The sequence below is a fragment of the Tursiops truncatus genome, chromosome 7, assembly GCF_011762595.2.
Source record: "Tursiops truncatus isolate mTurTru1 chromosome 7, mTurTru1.mat.Y, whole genome shotgun sequence".
NCBI lineage: Eukaryota > Metazoa > Chordata > Mammalia > Artiodactyla > Delphinidae > Tursiops > Tursiops truncatus.
Genome location: NC_047040.1, coordinates 64,668,679 through 64,689,271, shown reverse-complemented (window position 1 = coordinate 64,689,271; position 20,593 = coordinate 64,668,679). Strand labels below are relative to the sequence as shown.

General features: G+C 35.8%; 1 protein-coding gene across 2 annotated transcripts in view; it reads left to right on the top strand.

Annotated features, from left to right (window-relative positions):
• The window catches only part of XIRP2 (xin actin binding repeat containing 2), a 290,913-nt gene that overhangs the window by 249,300 nt on the left and 21,020 nt on the right, over positions 1–20,593 (top strand). For both annotated transcript variants that reach the window (XM_019922232.3, XM_019922231.3), the window contains exon 4: positions 305–442. In XM_019922232.3, the coding sequence (XP_019777791.2) occupies positions 305–442 (138 nt within the window). The remainder of the gene's footprint in view (positions 1–304; positions 443–20,593) is intronic.

Genomic DNA, 20,593 nt, shown 5'->3' with positions numbered 1-20,593 from the left:
ATGAGAGAAATCCATTCTAACAGACCTAATCTCCAGACATAAAAATCTATCTGAGATAAGGAAAATTAACTCAATATTTTAAAGATCCTTCTGACTTTATATCAAAAGACTGATACAGGAAAAAACAACATGGAGAAATTATTTTTATTAAGGTTTTCTGTAATAAGATCCTCCTGAAATAATTGTGTATGTTAATATCTTTTTAATATACCACTCAATAATTATCAACCATTTTTTTAAAAAATAGCTTGAGAATCCCATCCTGAGAAGATGTCAAGCTGAAATTTCCTTTTTCTTGTCTTAGATGCTGGAAGAATCAGAAATGTGCACAGTGCCTGGCGGTTTGGCCAGAGTGAAGAAACAATTTGAGAAGGACAAAATTGCTTCTTCCTGTAATACCTTTACTCAGTACCAATACCAGCACCAGGACAGATCTGAGCAGGTAGTACTACTATTGGTAAAGGATAAATCGTGTCTGGTTGAAATGCTTTCATTTCAGTGCTAATATAAAACACACATCCCTGCCCTCTTTGGTGGTATATTTATTTTCATTATTCATTAACAAGAATTGTAATTTTAAAATGTTTTAGAAAAATCACAGTTAATTCATATCAATGTATTGATTTATTTACTTGGAGCATTTTGCCATGTTTCTAGGGAATCATACTGGAATATTTTTTCTCTTGGCTTCTAATGTCTCAAACAAAAATGAAAATTAAATAGCCTAGGTTAGTCAACAGGTAAATAGAAATGTTGAGCACAATATTTACATTGAGCCTCTGCCTTTAGGTTATAATTCATGATAAACTATCTGTTATTTGTTTGCATAGATTAAATATGAAGCATTATTCAGCTGCATATTGTGATGAGTTTTCTGCTTTCTTTAAAAATCACCAAAAATTGAGTAGTGGAAACCAGGTGTTATATAAAACTGCATAATACAACTTCTAAATGCTATCTTATATAAAAGATTCTTTCCCATTTCATTACTCCATTGTCATATATTACCGAATATTGTCATGGGTGATGATTTTTGGATGTGAAAATCTAAGTAATAAAACTCATTAGAGTAAGCCTGGCACTTTGGAAAATAGTAATTGCACTGTAAACAGCTGGACTTAGGCCCAGGTTTTCCAGGAGGAAGAAAGTAACTGGGGTATTTCTGAAATGTTGTAGTCAGAGATAAACGTGGGGGTTGTTTTTGTTTCTTGGTCTTGTTTGTTTGCTTGTTTGTTCAGAAAACTCCCTAGGGTATTTAGAGTTGCCTGAGTTGTGGCTATTAAGGCAGTTGGGTTTGTAAGGTTGCGTCAGGGGCAGTATATCAGATAGATTGATTAAAAGTCTGGTATATGGAATATTATTTGTTTTCTTTTTCTGGCTTTGTCTGAAAAGTAAACAAGAAAAAAAATGTGCAATGTAAGTTGCTCACAATAAGTTTACGGTAAGATTTCTTTTAATTTTGCCTAAAGGAAATGTAATATAGATAAATTAAGATTGGATATACTTGTGACCTAATGTATAGCTCTTGCAACATAGGATTCTAAGTGAATCAAGTATATGTGTTTACTTGAAACTGATCAACCACATGCTATATAGTCATCATTAATAATTTAAATAAATCCTACGTAGAAGATAGGTAAAGTATTTCCATATCCTTTATTTTGCAGGAAAGCGTTGTGATAGAGTGTAAGGGCTATGGGACTTGTAGATCTGAGTTCACACACCACCTCTGACATTTATCAGCTGAGTCCCATAGACCCAGGGCCATCTTCATTGTGGGCAGTTAAACAGGGCTCCATACTTAGAGGGGCCTTGCACTTAGTTTCATGCTCTGCTGTCATCTTGAAATTCTTAAGATTTTTGAATAATGGACCGTACATTTTCATTTTGCACTGGGTGTGGCAAATTATGTAGCCAGTACTACATAGTCCAAATTCATAAGCCCCTCAAAGTCTCAGTTTCTGTTGAGTTATGATGGAGAAACTGATGAGTGTTTTGTCTATCTCATGAGGTGATTGTGGCAGTCAAAGATGACAAAGAGCAGTTTCCATGAAAACATTTCATCATCTGTGAAACTTGGTATCAGTTAGGATGCTTATATTGCAAAAGACCAAAAACTCAACCACAAGAGTCTTAAACCAAAAGGAACATTACAGATTCATAAAAGTGCAGTCTTGTGGAAGGAAGGCTTGATGTAAGTTCCAGGGGTGTACTAGAGCAACTGGCTTGTACCAACTCTTTGATTATTAAATTTTCAGGAATTTTGCAAACCAGATAATATTGTGTTCATAGCTTGAAATCAGCCATGTTGAGAATATTTATACCAAGGGAATTGTCAAATGCAAAAAATCAGGGATGTCCCTTCCCTTCCCTTCCCTTCTTCCTTCCTTCCCTCTTTCCTTCTTTTCTTTGAGAACCCATTGTGAAGCATATATTACCTTACCATTGATGTAATTAAAGACTCACAGTATGTCTCTAGCGTAGTAGCTAAGAGCACTGGGATGGAGCATGATCACCTGGGTCCAAATCCCTGCTCCTTCATTTATTTATTTAATTTATTTTATGTATTTATTTTTGGTTGCATTGGGTCTTCGTTGCTGCGGCGGGCTTTCTCTAGTTGCAGCAAGCAGGGGCTACTCTTCATTGCAGTGTGCGGGCTTCTCATTCTCTTGTTGCGGAGCACGGGCTCTAGGCACGCGGGCTTCAGTAGTTGTGGCACAAGAGCTCAGTATTTGTGGCTCGCGGGCTCTAGAGCACAGGCTCAGCAGTTGTGGCGCACGGGCTTAGCTGCTCCCCAGCATGAGGGATCTTCCCAGACCAGGGCTCAAACCCGTGTCCCCTGCATTGGTAGGCAGATTCTTAACCACTGTGCCACCAGGGAAGCCCTCTTTCATTTATTAGCTGAATGACATTAGGCAAGTTTCTTAACTTCTCTGTATCTCAATTTCTTCAATTATAAAGTCAAGATTATAATAGTACCCACCTCATAGGTTTGTTAAGAGGATTAATTAAGCTGTTTTTGTAAAGTGCTTAAGACTGTGCCTGGCCCTTCATAAGCACTTCACAAGTGTTTGTTTAAAAAACTGAGTATCTCCTTGATCATATTTCTTCTTTTTTACCTCTCAGCCTCACTTCCTCTGAGCTGGCCCCATTCTCTCCCAGGTTTTCCCCAGAAAGGAGTAAAAACGATGCAGAGAAAGAGTGAGAATCCTTTTCCCAGAAGCCCCAGGGAAAGAAACCTTACAGGATCTAATTGGTTCTAAGTGGAATACACATGCTCCCCCTAGAACTAAATTGCTGTAGCTAGAGGATGCTGATTGGTTGAGGCCTCTGTACCTGTTTAGCTACTTGGAAGATCTCAGCATACCCTTATGAACAAAGAATAAATGAATGCTGGGTAAAAACAAAAACAACCAAACCAGCAAATATATATATATATCTCCACTATAAGCTCCTTGCAAATATAGTTTATTATTATAAGCTGTAGTTCCTTCTCTGTGACCATGACATACTAAAGTGTGTGAGAGTAATAAAAAAACATGTGCTAAAAATCTGAATATCTGCATGACTCTGGGCCTGTAGGGACCTCTCTGAACTTCAGTTTCATTATCTACGTTTAGATACACTAATAATACCCCATAATTCCATGAGGAATAACTAAATCTAAGTCGCAGTACAATGCAATATAAATAAAATATAAAGGGAATATACGGAAGGATAAACTAGTAAATACCATTTATTGAACTGTATGCAGAAGTCTGTAGGAAAATGAAAGAAAAAAGTCATCTGTATCTTAGAAAATCAAATGACTAACTTATACTCCTTAATGGAAATTTGAGATACATATCAGATTTGGTTATAGAGAGGAAGACATAGAAAAATCATGTCTTAGATATTCACTTAAACTTTTAAAGCTATCTGAATGCATTCTAAAAATCACTTCTTTTATCAGCAGGGATTGAGAACAAAACATTTACTGGTAGACAGACAGTTAACTCTGTCTTACCGAAGTTATTGTCGGCTCTGAGGGTGTTTTCAGTCTTTATTGAAAGTACTTGAGATTTAGCTCTCTGCTAAGTCTGCCACTGGTCAGAAAAATATTTATTTTGCTGACATATAAAAATTAATATTAGCTTGGAAATAAAGTTTAATTAGAGTTAAAAGAAAGAACATTTGTTTTGGATTTCTGACAATATTTAATATCACAATTAGTAATAATTTCATAAGGTGTAATAATTCAGTCCAGTCTGCCTCTTTCCTTCCTAATGTATTGAAGTGAGCTATTTCAGGGTAATTAGCTATTTGGAAACAGTTTGTCTGGGAGATCAGCAATGGGACTAAACAAGTTTTGAAAATTAAGCTATCTCTGAGGTTAAAGGTCCCTCTGTTTTTTTATTGATTATTTCATACCTATTGAAAAAGAGGTTCTGAAATAGGGGGGAAAAAAGGAGGTACAAGATATAGGAACATTCGTTTATGCCAGACATTTTAAACTTGGAATGATGTCCTATTTATGTGTTCTAAACTTAAGCTTTGTGGTTCTGCCTGTTTAACAGTTACCAGCATCACTGCTAGCCTGTGGAGTATCCTTATGTAAATTAGAAAAAGGAGCTACTCTCAACAGTCAGGGCCCCTGGGTGAAGGATGTTTGGGGTGAGGGTTCAGCTTCTTAGAAGAATGTGTTGGAGAAAACTTTACTCGGTGGCTCTGGTAGTTACTACTACCCATTTTTAATATCACCCATTTAGATTCTGTTTTTCAAAACAGCCGTTACTGATTCCTGTAGATATGAATGAAATCCAACCCTCCTTAAGGGATTATGAGCCATTCGGCATGTGTCCTGTTGATATTTAGGTTAGAAATATCACATTAGCATTGTTTCTGACTTTGTCTTAGGATTGATTTCTCAGAATTCTATGCCAGTGAAAATCAGTAGGTTCTTAATGCTAGAATGGAAAGGACCATTTAAGAGAGATATTTTTAATCCACTCAGTACAGCAGGCTCCATTTGGGAAAAAAAATAAAAAATAACCCATCCCCTCATCCTTAAAAGTGTGTCTTGAAGTATGCTGGAGCAGATGTTGTTGGTATGAAATGGCCATTGTCTCTTTTCAGAGTTGATTTTCACTCACCCTTTCCATGGTTTCTGGGTTGTTGTTTTTTTTAAAGATTTCCTTCCTCTCTTTCTTCTTTTTTAACAGCTTTATTGAGATAATTTGCATACCATAGAACTCACCCATTTTAAGTGTACAATTCAATGTCTGTTTAATATATTCACAAAGTTGTACAGTGTCACCACAATCTAATTTTAGAACATTTCCATTCCTCCAAAAAACAAACCTTGGACCCATTAGCAGTCTTAAGACGTTCCTTCTTTGTGCCATAGTCTCACATTCAGGGTTTGATTTTCATTCTCTCATGCTTATTTCCTCTTCGCTTTCTTTCTCTTTTATTTACAAGTACTGAGTAGCTCCTTGCGTATTAATTGTGAAGTCCTACAAGCATCTTCTTTTCTGGAGTTTTTTTTTTGTTTGTTTTGTTTTGTCTTCATTTTAAGTGGCTTAAGTAGGGAAGAGCAGATGGGGCTCCAAAAGTCTGGTAAGTAATCAGTGCAATACAGTGCTTAGGTAATTGCTTTCATGTGAAAATGGCTGCACTGCATCTATGTCAAGAGTCTAAAGTATTCCTGACCTTCACTCCCTGCCGCCAAGTCTGATGGGGACCAGTAGGGAGCTGCAAGACAGTATGTATCTTTCCACATACATCTGCTGTTGCAAAAATCCTCATGTAAACATTAGCACTCTGTAGGATTATGTAGATTTGGAACAACCTCTGGACAATTTTAGGCTGATAGAAAATATTTTTGACAGGTTGTGACAGATATAATCTGACATCTGTGTGTTTTAGACTCTTTAAAGGTGACCCGTAATTATTTTCTAGCAAACTAAACATATTTTTATCAGCTAAATGTCCACATTGCAAAGCATTTCTCACGTAAATGTTTTAAACCTACCTTTAGTTTTCTGCCCCATGCACGATTTTTCAAGGGCCTAGATTGCTATTAACAACCCCAATCTAACCTAGATCTCTATCAGCACACAAGGTTGTGACCAAAAGTGTGTCTTGAAAAGTTTTTTAGTTGTCCGCACGGTTTTAAAATGACTATTATAACTAAAGTAACCCCACTCAAAATGAGGAAGTTTACACTCATGGTTAGGCCTGTTGGCTCCAGAGTCATACAGCCCAGGTTAGAATTCCCTGAGTTAACCACGTAACCTATTCTGTGAAATGAGGATGAAGTAACAGGTGTGTTAAGACTAAAATGAGACCGTTCATGTAAAATTCTTACTAGAATGCCTAGCAGATATTAAATGTTCAGTAAACACCAGCTATTATCATTAGTAGTATTGCCACTAAAGCATAATCCAGTGGTAATTATTCTCAAAGTAGAATGCGGTTCATAAACATTTTACGTATAGGTAAGAGGACAAAGAAGGATGGCATTGTTCTGTGCCTCACACCTTAACTGTGTTTTCAGTTTTTTAGCCTGGGGAGACAGAATCGTTTCCCAGAAGCTCATTAGGTAATTAAAGATTAGTTTATAATTAACATCCCTGTACATGCTTTGCAACTGGTGACCTCCTGCTACCCAGTCTCCATCTGTCTCCTCCCTTCCTACCCGTGTCCACCTTCCTATAGCTTTGTAGGTCTTGGTGGAATCCCACATTTTTTCCGACAGAAGATGAATGGAAAAGAATTATATCTGGTAAAAAAAAAATGTCCTTGCTCAAGATGCGAAGCCAATTAACTGCATTTAGTACTGCTTTTCCCAACTATGAGGAAAGCAAAAACACAAACTAAACTCTGTGAAAATGTGTATTTCTCAGGATGAAAGGCTTTTTCTACCAGCCCCAACAAACCACTAATTCTTCTCCTGCTTCCAAAAAGCCCATATGTGCTGGTTTGTCTAGAAATGGGGCTTCCAGTACTTATGGAGCACCGATTACGTGCTTCTACCCCAGGCCTCCCTGGGTTGGGGTACAGGAATGTAGTAGGAGTGGGTTTCAATAAGTCCTCTGTCTGCTGGTTTCTACATCACTCTGGACCCGAAGCAAGACCTCTTCAGAGCTCCTGACATGTCTCCTCCTACCTTTTCTCTGACTGGATAAGGATTTAGAATTGACATGAAATCTCAGTGGGAGCTCTTGTCATCTAAGTCTCCTAGGCTCTCAGTAAGGTGGTCCTCAACTCTGGTCATGCACTGGAACTCCTAGGGCAGCCCAGGTAATTCTGGTTTAATTGTCCTGGCATGGGGTCAGGGATCAGGGAATTTTATAGCCCTCCAGGGGATTCTAATGTGCAGCAATGAGCATGGCAGTCCAGGGTTGAGCCAGGATTTGTTATCCCAGAGATGACCACTCCCCTCTTAGTTTCTCATCTGAGGCTTCTCCACTGCCCACCTCATTCTTCACTCTGATACCAAGGCCCTTCTATTTCTATTGAGATTTCTCTTGAGATGCCTACTGCAAAGAATAGAACAGGGGCTGCTGAGAACAGAGAAATCAAGGGCTTAAAAGAATCATGGTGAATATAATAAATGCCAGTCAGCCAAACGACCAATTTACTGGTACCTCCAAGCCCAGTTAACTCCCATGTTAATGGCAGACTGTATTAAAATTGTGAGGATTTTTTTTGCATATATACAAAGATAGATTCAAATATTTTTTAAAAGCTAGATAATGGAGTGATATAAGTGAACTAAAGAAATACATGTCAAAGCATTTAAAATAAACCAATTAGAATAAAAATAAACTAAAAATAATGAATTTATTAGCTTAAGCTACACTGATATGCCAATAATTAATTAAAACTGAGATTTAACTCATTAATATTGCCATCTTTCATTAAAAAACTTTAATTTCATAGGATTATACAATCTGGTTACCTAATGTCTCTTGAGTTTGTACCTTTGATATTTCTATAAAAATAATATTAATTTCTGAAAGACATAAGATGATTATAAAGTGATAAACCTTATTAAATCATATAGTAACATGGTCATAGACATTTGGCTCCTTTCACAGCTAAACTAATATGTGGACTCCCCCTGGGATACAAGGTGTGCCTATAAAGCACTATAAGACTATCTTATGTGATCTACTGGCATTAATCACATTACTTTAGAGCCACACACTATAACTCTCAACTTCTGCTGTCCCCAAATGAAGTTGATGGTAATTGCTAACTGTCTACTGAGGTGTGACCATAAAGTCTCAGTCATGGTTCCTTTGCAACTTCCAACTTCAGCTTCTTTTGCAGAATCTGTTGGTAGATGCTAGTGCACAGAGGGATTCACACCTCCCTCCCCTGGGACAGCACTGCAGGCCATTCCAGTGCATCATTATAAAGGGAAACACATTCCAACCCCGCACTGTGAAGATACCCGCAAAGCATTTGCCTGGGTCTTGTGTGGAAACTCTATCTTCTTGATGAAACAGTGTAGTCCATCCAATGTGTGCATTCTGCCTGGGTTCCTTTACTGTGCTGAAAATGAGCAAACAAACTAATCTGCCTGGTGGCTTGGAGGGGTTTAGAAACATTACCCGAGGAAGGGGGGCCCCCAGTACAGTTTCTCAGGCAGTCAGGGCCTCAGTGAATGGTACAAATACTCATAAGTAAAACTGAGTTGCAAGATTCAATGCTTTCAAAAAACCTTGAATTGGTTGCTTTTCTATGATTCATCTTATTCTCCAAAATAAAAGTTGTAGTAGTAACATTTACCCAATTATTGCAGTATTACTATCAAAGTTTCTCTTTCTCTTAATGGTACTTTTAATGGTGAGTTTTCTGTTTCTGAAACCTATTTGTTCTTATAGAATCCATTTTCAGTTTCATTTACAGAAGAAAAGTATACTTACAGATATACCCTTCACTCCTTTAAAGTGAAAGGAATTGGGATTGCTTTAGGAGAAAAGGAGTGGTATTGTTCTTATCACAGGGCCTATGGTTACTGAGAGAGTGTCACCTAGACCCTTTCCTCAAAGACACAAAGTGAGAGCACAGAGTTTCATGTTCTTAGAGGTTCAGCAGGTGATCTGAAAAAGTTTTTGTTGTTGATAAAGATATAAAGCACAGATGTTTTGACATAATCAAATTTTATGTCTTCTTTTATGGGAGGGAGTGGATATTTAGGGAAAGTTGGAATAGAAAAAAAATACATTTGTATAGCCCCTTCTTCAATCTGGTCTCCTATTAGTTTAGAATTGTAACTGTGCTCTTTGTATAATTACGCTTAATAGAATTCTCAAGTATATAGACAATATCTTATAATATACTAATTAAATTTACTTTCTTTTTAAATTTTATAATAGAATGGCAAGACATAGAATTTTAAGTTCTGAGATTTTGCTAGTTTGTGAGGAGCAAGGAAAATTATAACAACAAAAGAAACCCTTAAGATTACTCAGTCATTTTGTTTGCAGAACTTAGTAAAATCTGCAAAATGTTTTTTCCACATGATTACTTTTATAAAACGGGTGTTTTCTGTAAGCACTTGACATAAGAGGATATTATTAGCTCTTTCTGCTGCTTCTGGGTCTCATATTTCTCAGAATAAACCTGTCTTCATGGATCTCTGAAAATGACTGGATCGAGTCAAGCTTGTCTATTCTTTTGGATGTTCGTTTATTTATTAGTTTGCATAATTACAGATGAATTATCATGCTAAAAAAAACTGGAAGAACACAAGGCCCGAGAAAAGGAAGAGGCATTAAGAGATTCTGTCCTTAGCACCATGCCCTTACAGAGATATGTTTAAGAAATTCTTCATTTTTTCCAGCTTCTTTGCAAATCTCAACATCACAGAAGCCAGAGTAAGATTACATCTCCTTCTAACAGCCTTTTCTTGTCCTTGTTCTTTATCCCTATCTATCCTGAGTGATCTACCCAGCATGGTCCAAGAAACAGCTTTTTAGGAGACTACTTCATTTCTAACCCCATCAGGAGGACAGGGCACATCATATACCAGCCACTACATGGACCCCAATAGGGGGAGCCAAGTGCTCAATTCATCTTCCTTATCCTTGGGTAAATACCAGGGTCTTCTAGAGACATCATCCTGCTATGGCATTTGAAATTCCTCCCTTGGATCCTGCAATTCATCATATTGCACAGTGTATGGGGATACTGTTTGGGGAGGTTTAGGGTGCTTCGATGAAGTCAGTACTTTAGGCTGGGGTTCAGTTTGTGAGCCTTTTATCAGAAGCATTTTGTATCATTATTCTAAAAATATCAACAAATTCCCCCCAATCATATTTTCTGTGTTTTGTTTTTCTTTTAGAGGATCAAAAAAAAGTTTTCCTTTTTTTCCTCAGTTCCTTTTCTTCCCTGTCTTTATTTTTTCCAGGCCTTTCGTTACTACAGAGGGGATTATGATAATGAGAAAGTGTACCATCAAGTCTGGGTACCAAAAATAGAGAAAGAAAAGCAATAATTTGTGGGGAGGAGGGAGTGTGAAAAAAAATACTGATGAGAGAATTATAGATACTTACATACAGAGCTTCTTTTTCTGTATCAGAATCAGATGGAAATATGTTGATTTCCTCCTGTAAAAATAGTGGTGAGACAGACAATATCATGTCACACAAAATACAGGTTAAATTACTTAAATATAATGATCATAGGCTCTGTGTTTGGCACCTATGCTCAGTATTATTTCTCTTCTTATAATTTTGAGATACGTGATCAAGTATTTATCTTTGACTGTTTCATAGACCACTATACTTGGAATAAGCTTTAAAGACTATCACTCCTTAGCAAAGCCTGTTTGAATCTCATCCGCTCTGATGCATCCTTATAGAACCAACTTGATCTTCAGTCATGAGTCTTCAGCAAGTGGGTGGGCGCCCTGGAACTGATAAGTGTAACTGGGAGAAAATCCAGTACAGATCAAAGGGTATGTCCTTAAATTTCATTTCATCTGATTTGTTTCTACAAATCTATAGGAGTTAAATGGCTCAATTTTTATAAGCTGGAGATGTATATTTTTAGGCAAAATGAAACTATTTAAGCATCTACTTAAAGCAAATCGTTCTTTATCCTGTTTTGTAAGAACCTTGTTTCCATTTTGAGACCCTTCTAACCTCTGACATTGATTTTTGTATTTCTTGAAACCTTTGCACTTGATGACCGATATTACACTGATAAAAAAGATGGTTCACTGAATCAACAACCCTAAAAGAAATAAAGCAAATTGTGTGGTTACCTGATATACTGGTGAAAAGCATATTAGGATAAAAGACTCAGTGATTTTTTTCAAAAAAATTAATATACAATAAAAATTACAGCACATGATTATTAATTTTTAGATTCTTTGAAGGCATTTCAGTGCAGTTCTTCAGCATACTTGGCTAGTTGAGAATAACTCTCCTTTCTTGTCCCTACTTTAAATGCACTTTAGGTACATCACAAGTGCATGTTGAGCACATCACTTATTGCTTTAAGGTGTTAAAAGCATTGACTCAAAACAACTGGTTGACTGAATTCTTGTTCATCTCTATATTCATGGTATATGTTTGGAATTTTCAAATCTTGCACAGCATTTTCCCTTCAACTCCTTTTACTGGTTAAGTCCATGGGTAATCAACATGTAGAATTTAAAAATGGTAAAATTCTTAAGAAATTAGATGTTATAAAGTGTGAAGGGCATTGTATATTTCCTGATACATAACAGCACTCAATCAGTGGTAGCTCCTTCTATCTCCTTCAATGCTTCCCTACTCTCTACCCCAGCAGATTACAAATGAGGATTCTAAGTGAGACTGAAATTAGCTGTGATTTACTTACCTGATTTCTCACTTGAATTGATGACAAACTCCAGCCCATAACCCAACATTCCTGTCTCTACTTCAATCTCTTTCCATTCCCCGTTTTACTAGTAGATACATTCATCAGTGATTGCAACTAATTACCCTTTTATTTTTCCTGATTTTTCCTCATTATGAAGAAAACCCAAATGATCAGAGTAATTAATTTGTAGTCATAATTAATAATTATCCTGAAATGCTTTGTTTGCATGGATTATCTTGGAATGCTTACATCAGAGCCAAATCTGTTTTCTGGTGCTTTTTCCTTCCTCTTGGATTTTATATAAGGATTTAAAATGTATTCCTCCCAGTGACCAAGACTGATGACCATAAAGGCTCAGAGGGACAGTGAATGAAGGAGGCAGGTTTGTATAACAGGAACTCTTCATGACCCTATTAGCAGGCAAACTGTACTGTCTCAGTCTTCCTAAAGGAAGTTGTAATGTCACCTGGAGCATATATTGCCAAGAAATAAGCCCAAATCAATTTCATCATAGGACATTTCTAGAAAACATAGTTTTCTACTATGTTATCTGTTGTCAAAAATGAGTGGCATTCCTTTTCTTGTGTTTTTAACTGGTTTCTGTTTGGTTAATAAGACCTCTGTGTTGGCAAATAATACTTTCTTAGGAAAGGTAATGTGCACTTTTCATTCTTTTGGACATCTGAACCTCCTGTACTTGGGGACTCCACCACCCCATTAGGCAAAACCAGCCTCCACTAGAAGAAGCTGCAAATATCATACACTCACTCTCCTGGCCCTGCTGGTATCTAGGACCCAAGCTTGTGAACTAGACTGCACCAATCAGACACCTCCAACTCAGTCTTTGCATTAAGAAGTAATGAAATGGCATGAGAAGCAGGGACTATGAAGAATCAGTTTTGGCGATGGCTGGTGGCGGAGATTAGCTACATCAATTTTCAAGAAAGAACCATTCTAGAAGCAATATCTGTTATATAATATCAATGGCTTTGGCAATGAGTGTGTCCAATGTCAGCAGCAAGGGTGCCTTCTCCAGAAGGTTCTGCAGCATTTTTCGGCAGTGTTCCTGGCTACAAAACCTCCAAGTCTTATTCTGTGAGAATAAGTATATTTCTGGAGTCTTATTCCTGGAGACTCTGTGGAATACACTTCTGCTATGAAATGTCTCTTTAACAAAGTACCTGTCCTATTTAAATCAGTTAGACTCTGATGCTTGACACTGGGAGCTGTGACTGATAAAACTATATATAAATTACAAATCTTAACATTCTTATTTTATCGTCTAGATGAGAGGCACACAACAGGACCTTTTAGGAAAGAGTTAAGTGTGAGAAGAATTGTATAATAGTAGATTAAATCACTGTGAACTGACTCTCCACTGGGTACCAGTTCATGAACAATGAACCAAAGAAGAACTGGATAGGTGATCAGAAAGCCACTCTCTGGCCATGCCTCTATAGAAATGTCCATGTCCTAGGGGCCAGAATGACTTAGAAGAGTTATAATATGCATAGGCACCTTTTCGCTTCTCTTTGAAAAATCCCCCAAATCCACTACTTCTCTGGTTGAAAAAAATGTACATATTGAAATTTGTTTTTTCTTTCGTTTCTGGGCTTAACTCTACAATGAAAAAATTCATGGCAAAATGTATTGACATAACCACAGACGATCTACATTCCTTCAATCTTTTTTTTTTTTTGCCTTGTTTACTATGTATCCCAAGTTACTAGGAAAATAGCTGATGCAGAGTAAGTGTGCAATGAATATGTTAAGCAAAGATAGCAAATACTAATGTAGCACTTATGAGCCAGGTTTTCACATATGTTAACTGACTTTCTCCTCACAATAACCTTCTGAGATAGGCATTATTTTTAGCTGCCCGCCCCCTACTTTTTTTTGACAAGAAATGAACTCATGAAAGATCTAAGTAACTTGCCCAAGAAAGTGAGCAAATGTGATCCTAACTCAGGAAGGCTGACTCCAGAATCTGTGCCTTATTTTTTTTTTTATTCAGCTAATAGTCATTAACCACTCACCATATGTCAAGCACAAAAGATTCAATGATGAGTATGATATTATTTTGCCCTCAAGACGCTCACTCTATCAGAGAGAAACACATATAACAAATAATTACAAGTGCAATATGGTAGATTCTATCATGGAAAATATAAATGAGGTTCGTTGGGACACAAGGAGGTTGTGATAAACTTTACTCTGGATGAAGGATGGTCAAGGAGGGGAATCTGAGGGTGGAGGATGCTTCAGCTGAGACTTAAAATCATTTTTTATAAATACAGAATTACATTCTAAGTGAAAGGAACAACTTATGCAAAAGGTAAAATAGTATATTTGTGAAGATAATGAGGCACAATTGAGTCATGAAGCTGGAGATGTAGCCAAAGACTGGATAAGAGAAAAACTTATATGCTATAATAAAGATTTTTTACTTTATTCTAAGGCAATAAAAAACCATTGAAGAAACAAACAGGGGAGTAAGATGAATAGATATGCATTTAAGAAACATTTTTTCTAGTCGTATAGGATGGATATAAATGGTGTCGAGGTTAGACTGAAGAAGATAAGTTAGGAGACTACTGAAATAGCAGATTAAATACATGAGGACTTAAACGGGTCAGAAGTTCTAGGGTAAAGAGGGCATTGACTCAAAAGATAATTAAAGATAGAATTGGAAGAGCTTATAAATCAATTGGATATTGGTGAAGAGGGGTAATAATAAAAAGGTAGAATTCTTCTCTTTCTCTCTTTTGGTTTGCATTAATTAATGTAAGATATATGTTACCCCTGGTTTTCTTTTTCTTTAAAATGTTTTCATTCTTTTTGCAAGCTTTTTTTGGTAATTTCACTGCTCCTTGAGACTAAGTTTTAGCCTCTTTTATTGTACTTTTATGTTTATTTATATCCAAGTGCCTTTTTTGTTTTAAGATGCCTTACGTCTATGTTAGATTGAAATCCTGTATACGTGTATGTGTGTGTGTGTGCGTGTATGTGTGTGTATAAAAAACATACATCTACATAAAACTTCTAGAAGGTGTCCTTTACTGAAAATTGAATGTTTTTATGTATCCTGTTCTTTTTAGTTTATCACATAAGTATTGTTGTTTATATTACTAATATGTTTGATGGCCCAGTTGAGAGTACATCTTTTACATGTTCTCTTAATGAATCTTCAGCATTTTTGGACGCTGGGATATGGCTCTATAAATAACACTTTGGGGAAAGTAGAGGACAAAGTTTTAGTAGTGAAAGCTGGCATTACTTATTCATAAACCTCCCTCTTTGAAGTCAAATATTCCTACTTTCAAATTAATTATTTTTATTAAAAAATTATAAGTTTTGCTCTTTATAGCTAAATATGACCAAAGCATAATTGTTTTGAGCCCAGAAAGAGCTGAAAATAATTGAATGATAGTGCTTCTCTCAGAGATTTATACAACAAACCTGCATAATTCATGCATGTGTATATATTACAGATCTTGTCTCAAGAGAATTTCAAGCTAAGTGAGCCATTTTTATTCCGTTAGATATGTATGTACAGTTTTTTTAATTAATTAATTAATTAATTTAGCTGCACCGGGTCTTTGCTGTGGCGTGTAGGATCTTTTCAGCTGTGGAATGCAGGCTCTTAGTTGCAGCATGCGGGATCTAGTTCCAGGGATCTAACCCAGGCACTGGGAGCGCAGAGTCTTAACCGCTGGACCACCAGGGAAATCCTGTACGTATTTTTATATATTGCACAGATATAGAGATAGATGAATAGACAGATGATTGATATGTAGATAGGTTGGTAGATAAAACTTTTACTAAAACAGTACTGACAACGCCTAGCAAAATGCTATAGAGATAGTTGGTGCTCAGTAGCTATTGGCTGAATAAATAAAGGTATAAGTTAAGCTATATACGATCACTCACATTTAGGGATGCAGTGATTTCAAAGGAAAAAGTTACTATCTTAATTTTTTTTCTGAACGTTTTGCATCATCAGTCTCTTAGGTCCAACAGTCTAACTAGGACACACTCATAGCTTCAGGGAGCATTACTACTGAACCAAGTAAAATTGTAGTCTTCACTTCCAAATATATTGAGTTATATGAAGAATCACGACTTACATTTGCCTTGATTCTTCTTTTCCCTTGATATTAAAAATAAGGATAAAGTATTGTCTTTTCCTGTCATCATAAATACCTCAACTTAATTTTTTGATGTCATAGTAATTCTGCTCAACACATGTCTACTGCTATTTCTTGGCAATACATCAGATTCACAAACTCAGTGAATAATAACAATTCACTAAAAAAAGAACATACAGACTAGTTTAGTTTTTTTTAGCACCATGAAGATCTTTTTATAAAAAGGCCACCTGAAAATAAATTTTCCTATTTTTCAATGTTCTTTACCTTTTTGTATGTGTTTGTTACCTTTGTGTATTTTTTGGTTTCTTTGTACAGGCTTCTCCTCCCTCTAATGATGTCAGCTGCTCTTCACAGCATCACAGCACTGCCCATATTCTTCCATAAATGTTCTGATCACTTGCAATGTTATCAAGAGAACTCTTCTTCATATACTTTGTCAGTGATGGACATGTTATTGTTATATGCATCAGCTTCAGTAACTCCACCTACCAATCATAAAATGTTCAGTGTCAAAGATTGTCAGCCAAAATACAAAAAAATAAAATCATAGGATTATGTGGGGAAAAAATAGAATTTTAATTTTTAAATTAGATTTTTATAAAATCATAAAATTTTCACACTCCTGAGAAAAAAGTGGCTATTTGCTCATGATATTACTATTGACTATTTGCTCATAGTATTACTATTCACTCCTTGATATTCTGGGGGGCATCTACTCTCTACCAGGAAGCTAAACATTGGGATTTGAGGATGCATGAATTCAGTTAAAGGAAAGGGTCGTATTATCAAATAATGAATGTGAAATGGATAGGTAGATAATAGAGGTGTGTACTGACCATACAGGAATACAATAAAAGAAGCAGTAATAGGGAACTCTGTATAGAAAAGTCAGGAAAGGTTTCAAATAGAAAATAATTTTGAGCCAAGACTCGGAAGTGTATAGTGAATGAGGAAAAGCCGTAACCAATGCTCCAATGCTAGGGACGTCAAATTTTATACTGTAAAGTTTTAAAGTAAATTTTTAAAACGTAAAGAGAAAATTCAGGGCAAAAAGAAAACATGTTTGAATTCAAACATATCAAAATCTAGACAAACACAATATATCAACCACAAATTTTTATGCTCATCACTTAAAAGAAAGAACTGATTATTCTTTCAAACCTTGAATCAACTGACATCTTTGCTAACATAAATAGCACATTTTTGGTATTGTTTCTGTCAGTTTGACAACGATGCATATAACATTAATACATCATAACCCTTCCTAGTTTTATTAAGAATGAGGTTAGTGATGGGTAAAATTGCTGAATTACTGGTATTGAGCATGAGCTGTTTTTTCCATTCTAGTGAGGCAGTAATCATCTACTTTTCTGCCAGTCTTTCATCACACTTTTTTCTACTGGGTATACTTCTAAGAGTCACAATAATAGTGAGTCACCATAAAAAGTCTGTCCTTTTCTTTCCTTACTCATTATGCTAGCATGAGTTTGCATTTTTATCAGTGGAAATGTACAATGTCTTTTCCTGTAACGATAATAACAGTGGCAAGTTGGGTAGGCAGAGTGTGAACTCTTTCCTGTGCTGGAGAAATCTCCTTAGAAGTGTACATCCATGAGAGACTTTTGTAATATACTTGACTAATCTATGAGCTGATATCAGATTGGCGTGAGCTATGCAAATATTATAACATTTTGTGATCATGCCACATTTTCTCCTTTAGATTCCAAAATTAGACCACGTATATCATCTCTGTTTCTTTTCATGGATGAATGATATGTAAAAAAAGAGTTTAAGTGTGATTTAGTAACTTACCTAAGATTATAGCATATCTAATATAAAGGAGGGAGTGAGTACTATCCCCATTCCTGACTTTGGTTAATCCACCTGTGAACAAAACTGCATTTTTCTTCTTGCAGCCCGATCTATATTTGAATTTAATTTTTAAGTACCAATTTCATGAACTATTTTATGTGAGTTTGCATATGGTATTCTGGCCGGAATTCTTTTTTACATTTTATTTGTGTAATTTGATTTCTTCCCGAGCATTATGATGATCCATCCTTTTATCTAACCCTTCACTCTATAGACACCAGCAATCGGGAAGAATGAAAGTCAGATTTAAAATCCAACTCTACTAGTTGCATAATATGAAACACAGTAAATGATGGAAACAAAATCTTGGAATATTTTAAGACAGACGTCATGTAAACTGCAGAAAACAGGAGGCAGTAAAATTGATGCATTGACACTGACATACCAAACTAGTGTAGCAATTACAGTAGTATTTAGTAATAGCACATAATGCTGAAGTAGAAACTTATACCTTTAAACTAAATTTATGTATCCTTCCACTGTTTATGGTGTGTCATCTCCTACAAGAAAATATATTTAAAGATGATAGGCAGGTTTTTTTTTTTAAATGTCAGCTTGGTGTTAAATACTCCATTAGTGAGTGATGGGAACAGTGACCAACTGAAAAGTATATGCCCCAACTAAGACAGGTGGCCACTACTTTGTTCCAGCAAGCCACTGCCATGTTGGAATATGGCATATTGCCAGATCTTCAAAATTTTCAAACATAAGCAGAAATCTTGATTTTTTTTGTAGGTTTTAATTACTTCAAAACTTTAAAAAACATTGAGTGGGTCAAATAAGCTTGTCTCTGGGCCACAGCTTGTCATCTGGGCCTCTAGGCAGAGACGTGATTCTATAGTAATGATCATTGTGCCTTTCAGTAAGGATCTTGGTACTGGTCAGTTCCCATGTCCTTTGCTCTTTCACTTTCTGTTTAATCAGTACTTCCTATTTCTCAGTGTGTCATAAGAAAGCCATAGAATATCCCCATTATATTCCTATAGATGGAAAGACTTGCCATAGTTGTAAACAGTTATTATACAAAGAGTTGTTATTTGTGCCCATGCATTTTTTTCTATCTGTGGTCTTCAATGACAGTTATTGTTCCCTCCAGCCTAATGTTATTAATACCCTTAAATAAAACTTGATTATGCAAAACTTTTTATTATATAGAATTATGATTTTTTGAACTTAAAGGAAAGAATATGAATTGTTTATTTCCTACACTCCCTCTTGAAAAAGTAAAGTACACATTTTGTTCATTGTTCTAACCCCAGGTTCTAGGACATTCTCAGGCAAATAGAAGGTTGAATGAAATTCATTTATTAATGGAAATTTGCTGTTTTATTCATTCATTCGTTAAGTAAACTTTTCCTTAGCATAAACTATGTGTCAAGCATGTTAATAAATATCTATTGATATATGTGGATCATTAACTAGGGCTAGAAACCCATTCTGCTTAGGAAAAGATTACACTGGCCTTTAATTTAATGAGATATAATTTATATTTTTTCAGCTTTATTGAGGTATAATTGAAAAAATTATAAGATAATTTAAAGTGTACATAGTGATAATTTGATATACATACACACTGTGAAAGGATTCCTCCCATCTAGTTAATTAACACACCCAATGAAATGTAATCTACATTTTAAAGTGCAAACCTACATTTTGGCTTCAATTCTCTGAAGGACTTTTGGGAGGGTATCAAGTTTTTGTCATAACTCTCCTTCCTAGATAGTGTAATAAGATCAGATAATACTGTATATCTCTAAGCAAATGTCTGACTGCCATCTGGTTAATCGGAACTTTAACCCTGTATACCAGATACCCCTGGGGGTAAGCCAGACACTAGAAGTCCACTAGCAAGAAAAAGAAATCACAAGTCAAGATCTCATGAGTTAACTTTAAACTTATTCTTGGTTTAAAGTTTAGAATTTGATCCCTTAGAACTATTTAACTCCATGTTTGTTTTTTTTAAAAAAAGTTAGTGCTCCTATTTGATTAATAGTAATAATGCCCCTTTGATCACTTGACTATTCTCTACTAAGACAAAAATTTTTAAATCCCATCTCAAAAACAGTATTTGTTAGTCATGTAGATATCAAGGGTAAAGTGAAATCCCAACCTCAAAGGCAATCAAATAGGTGTGTTCTTGGAGAGTCATCTGTCTATGGCCTTATTTTTTGATGTTAAGATTTTTAGCAGTATGCCAGCTGCTTCACCATATCAGTCAATCAATCAATCATATACTTGTGTCAGATCACATTCTGTAGTAACAGCAGGGCTGGATCACCAAAATTAATAGGAGTCTCAACCCTCCAATTCAGCCAGGATCACTGTGCTAACTTAACCAAAATCAAAAGTAGCGCCATGTGTGAAGATAGAGACACACTAGCATAATATGGCCTATTTATATTGGTTATATTTAATGGTTATAGTCTTCGATTGAACTCTGGATGTGTCATCAAACCAGAAGGCCACCTTGAAGATGGGAATGTCTTTCTGTAGAATGAAACTCTGGCTTATAAACAACAAAATATATTTCTTTTTCATCAAGGGTTTTCATTTTCTTTTTGAGATTCATCTTTGTCATATTGGGTATGAGTTGCCTCATTAACATTTGTTGCTTTCTAAGGGTAGTAGGCAGAATAATGGCTCCTGAAGATATCTATGTCTTAATCCTCAGGATTCGTGAATATGTTAAGTTACATGGCAAAGAAGAATTAAGGTTGCAGATG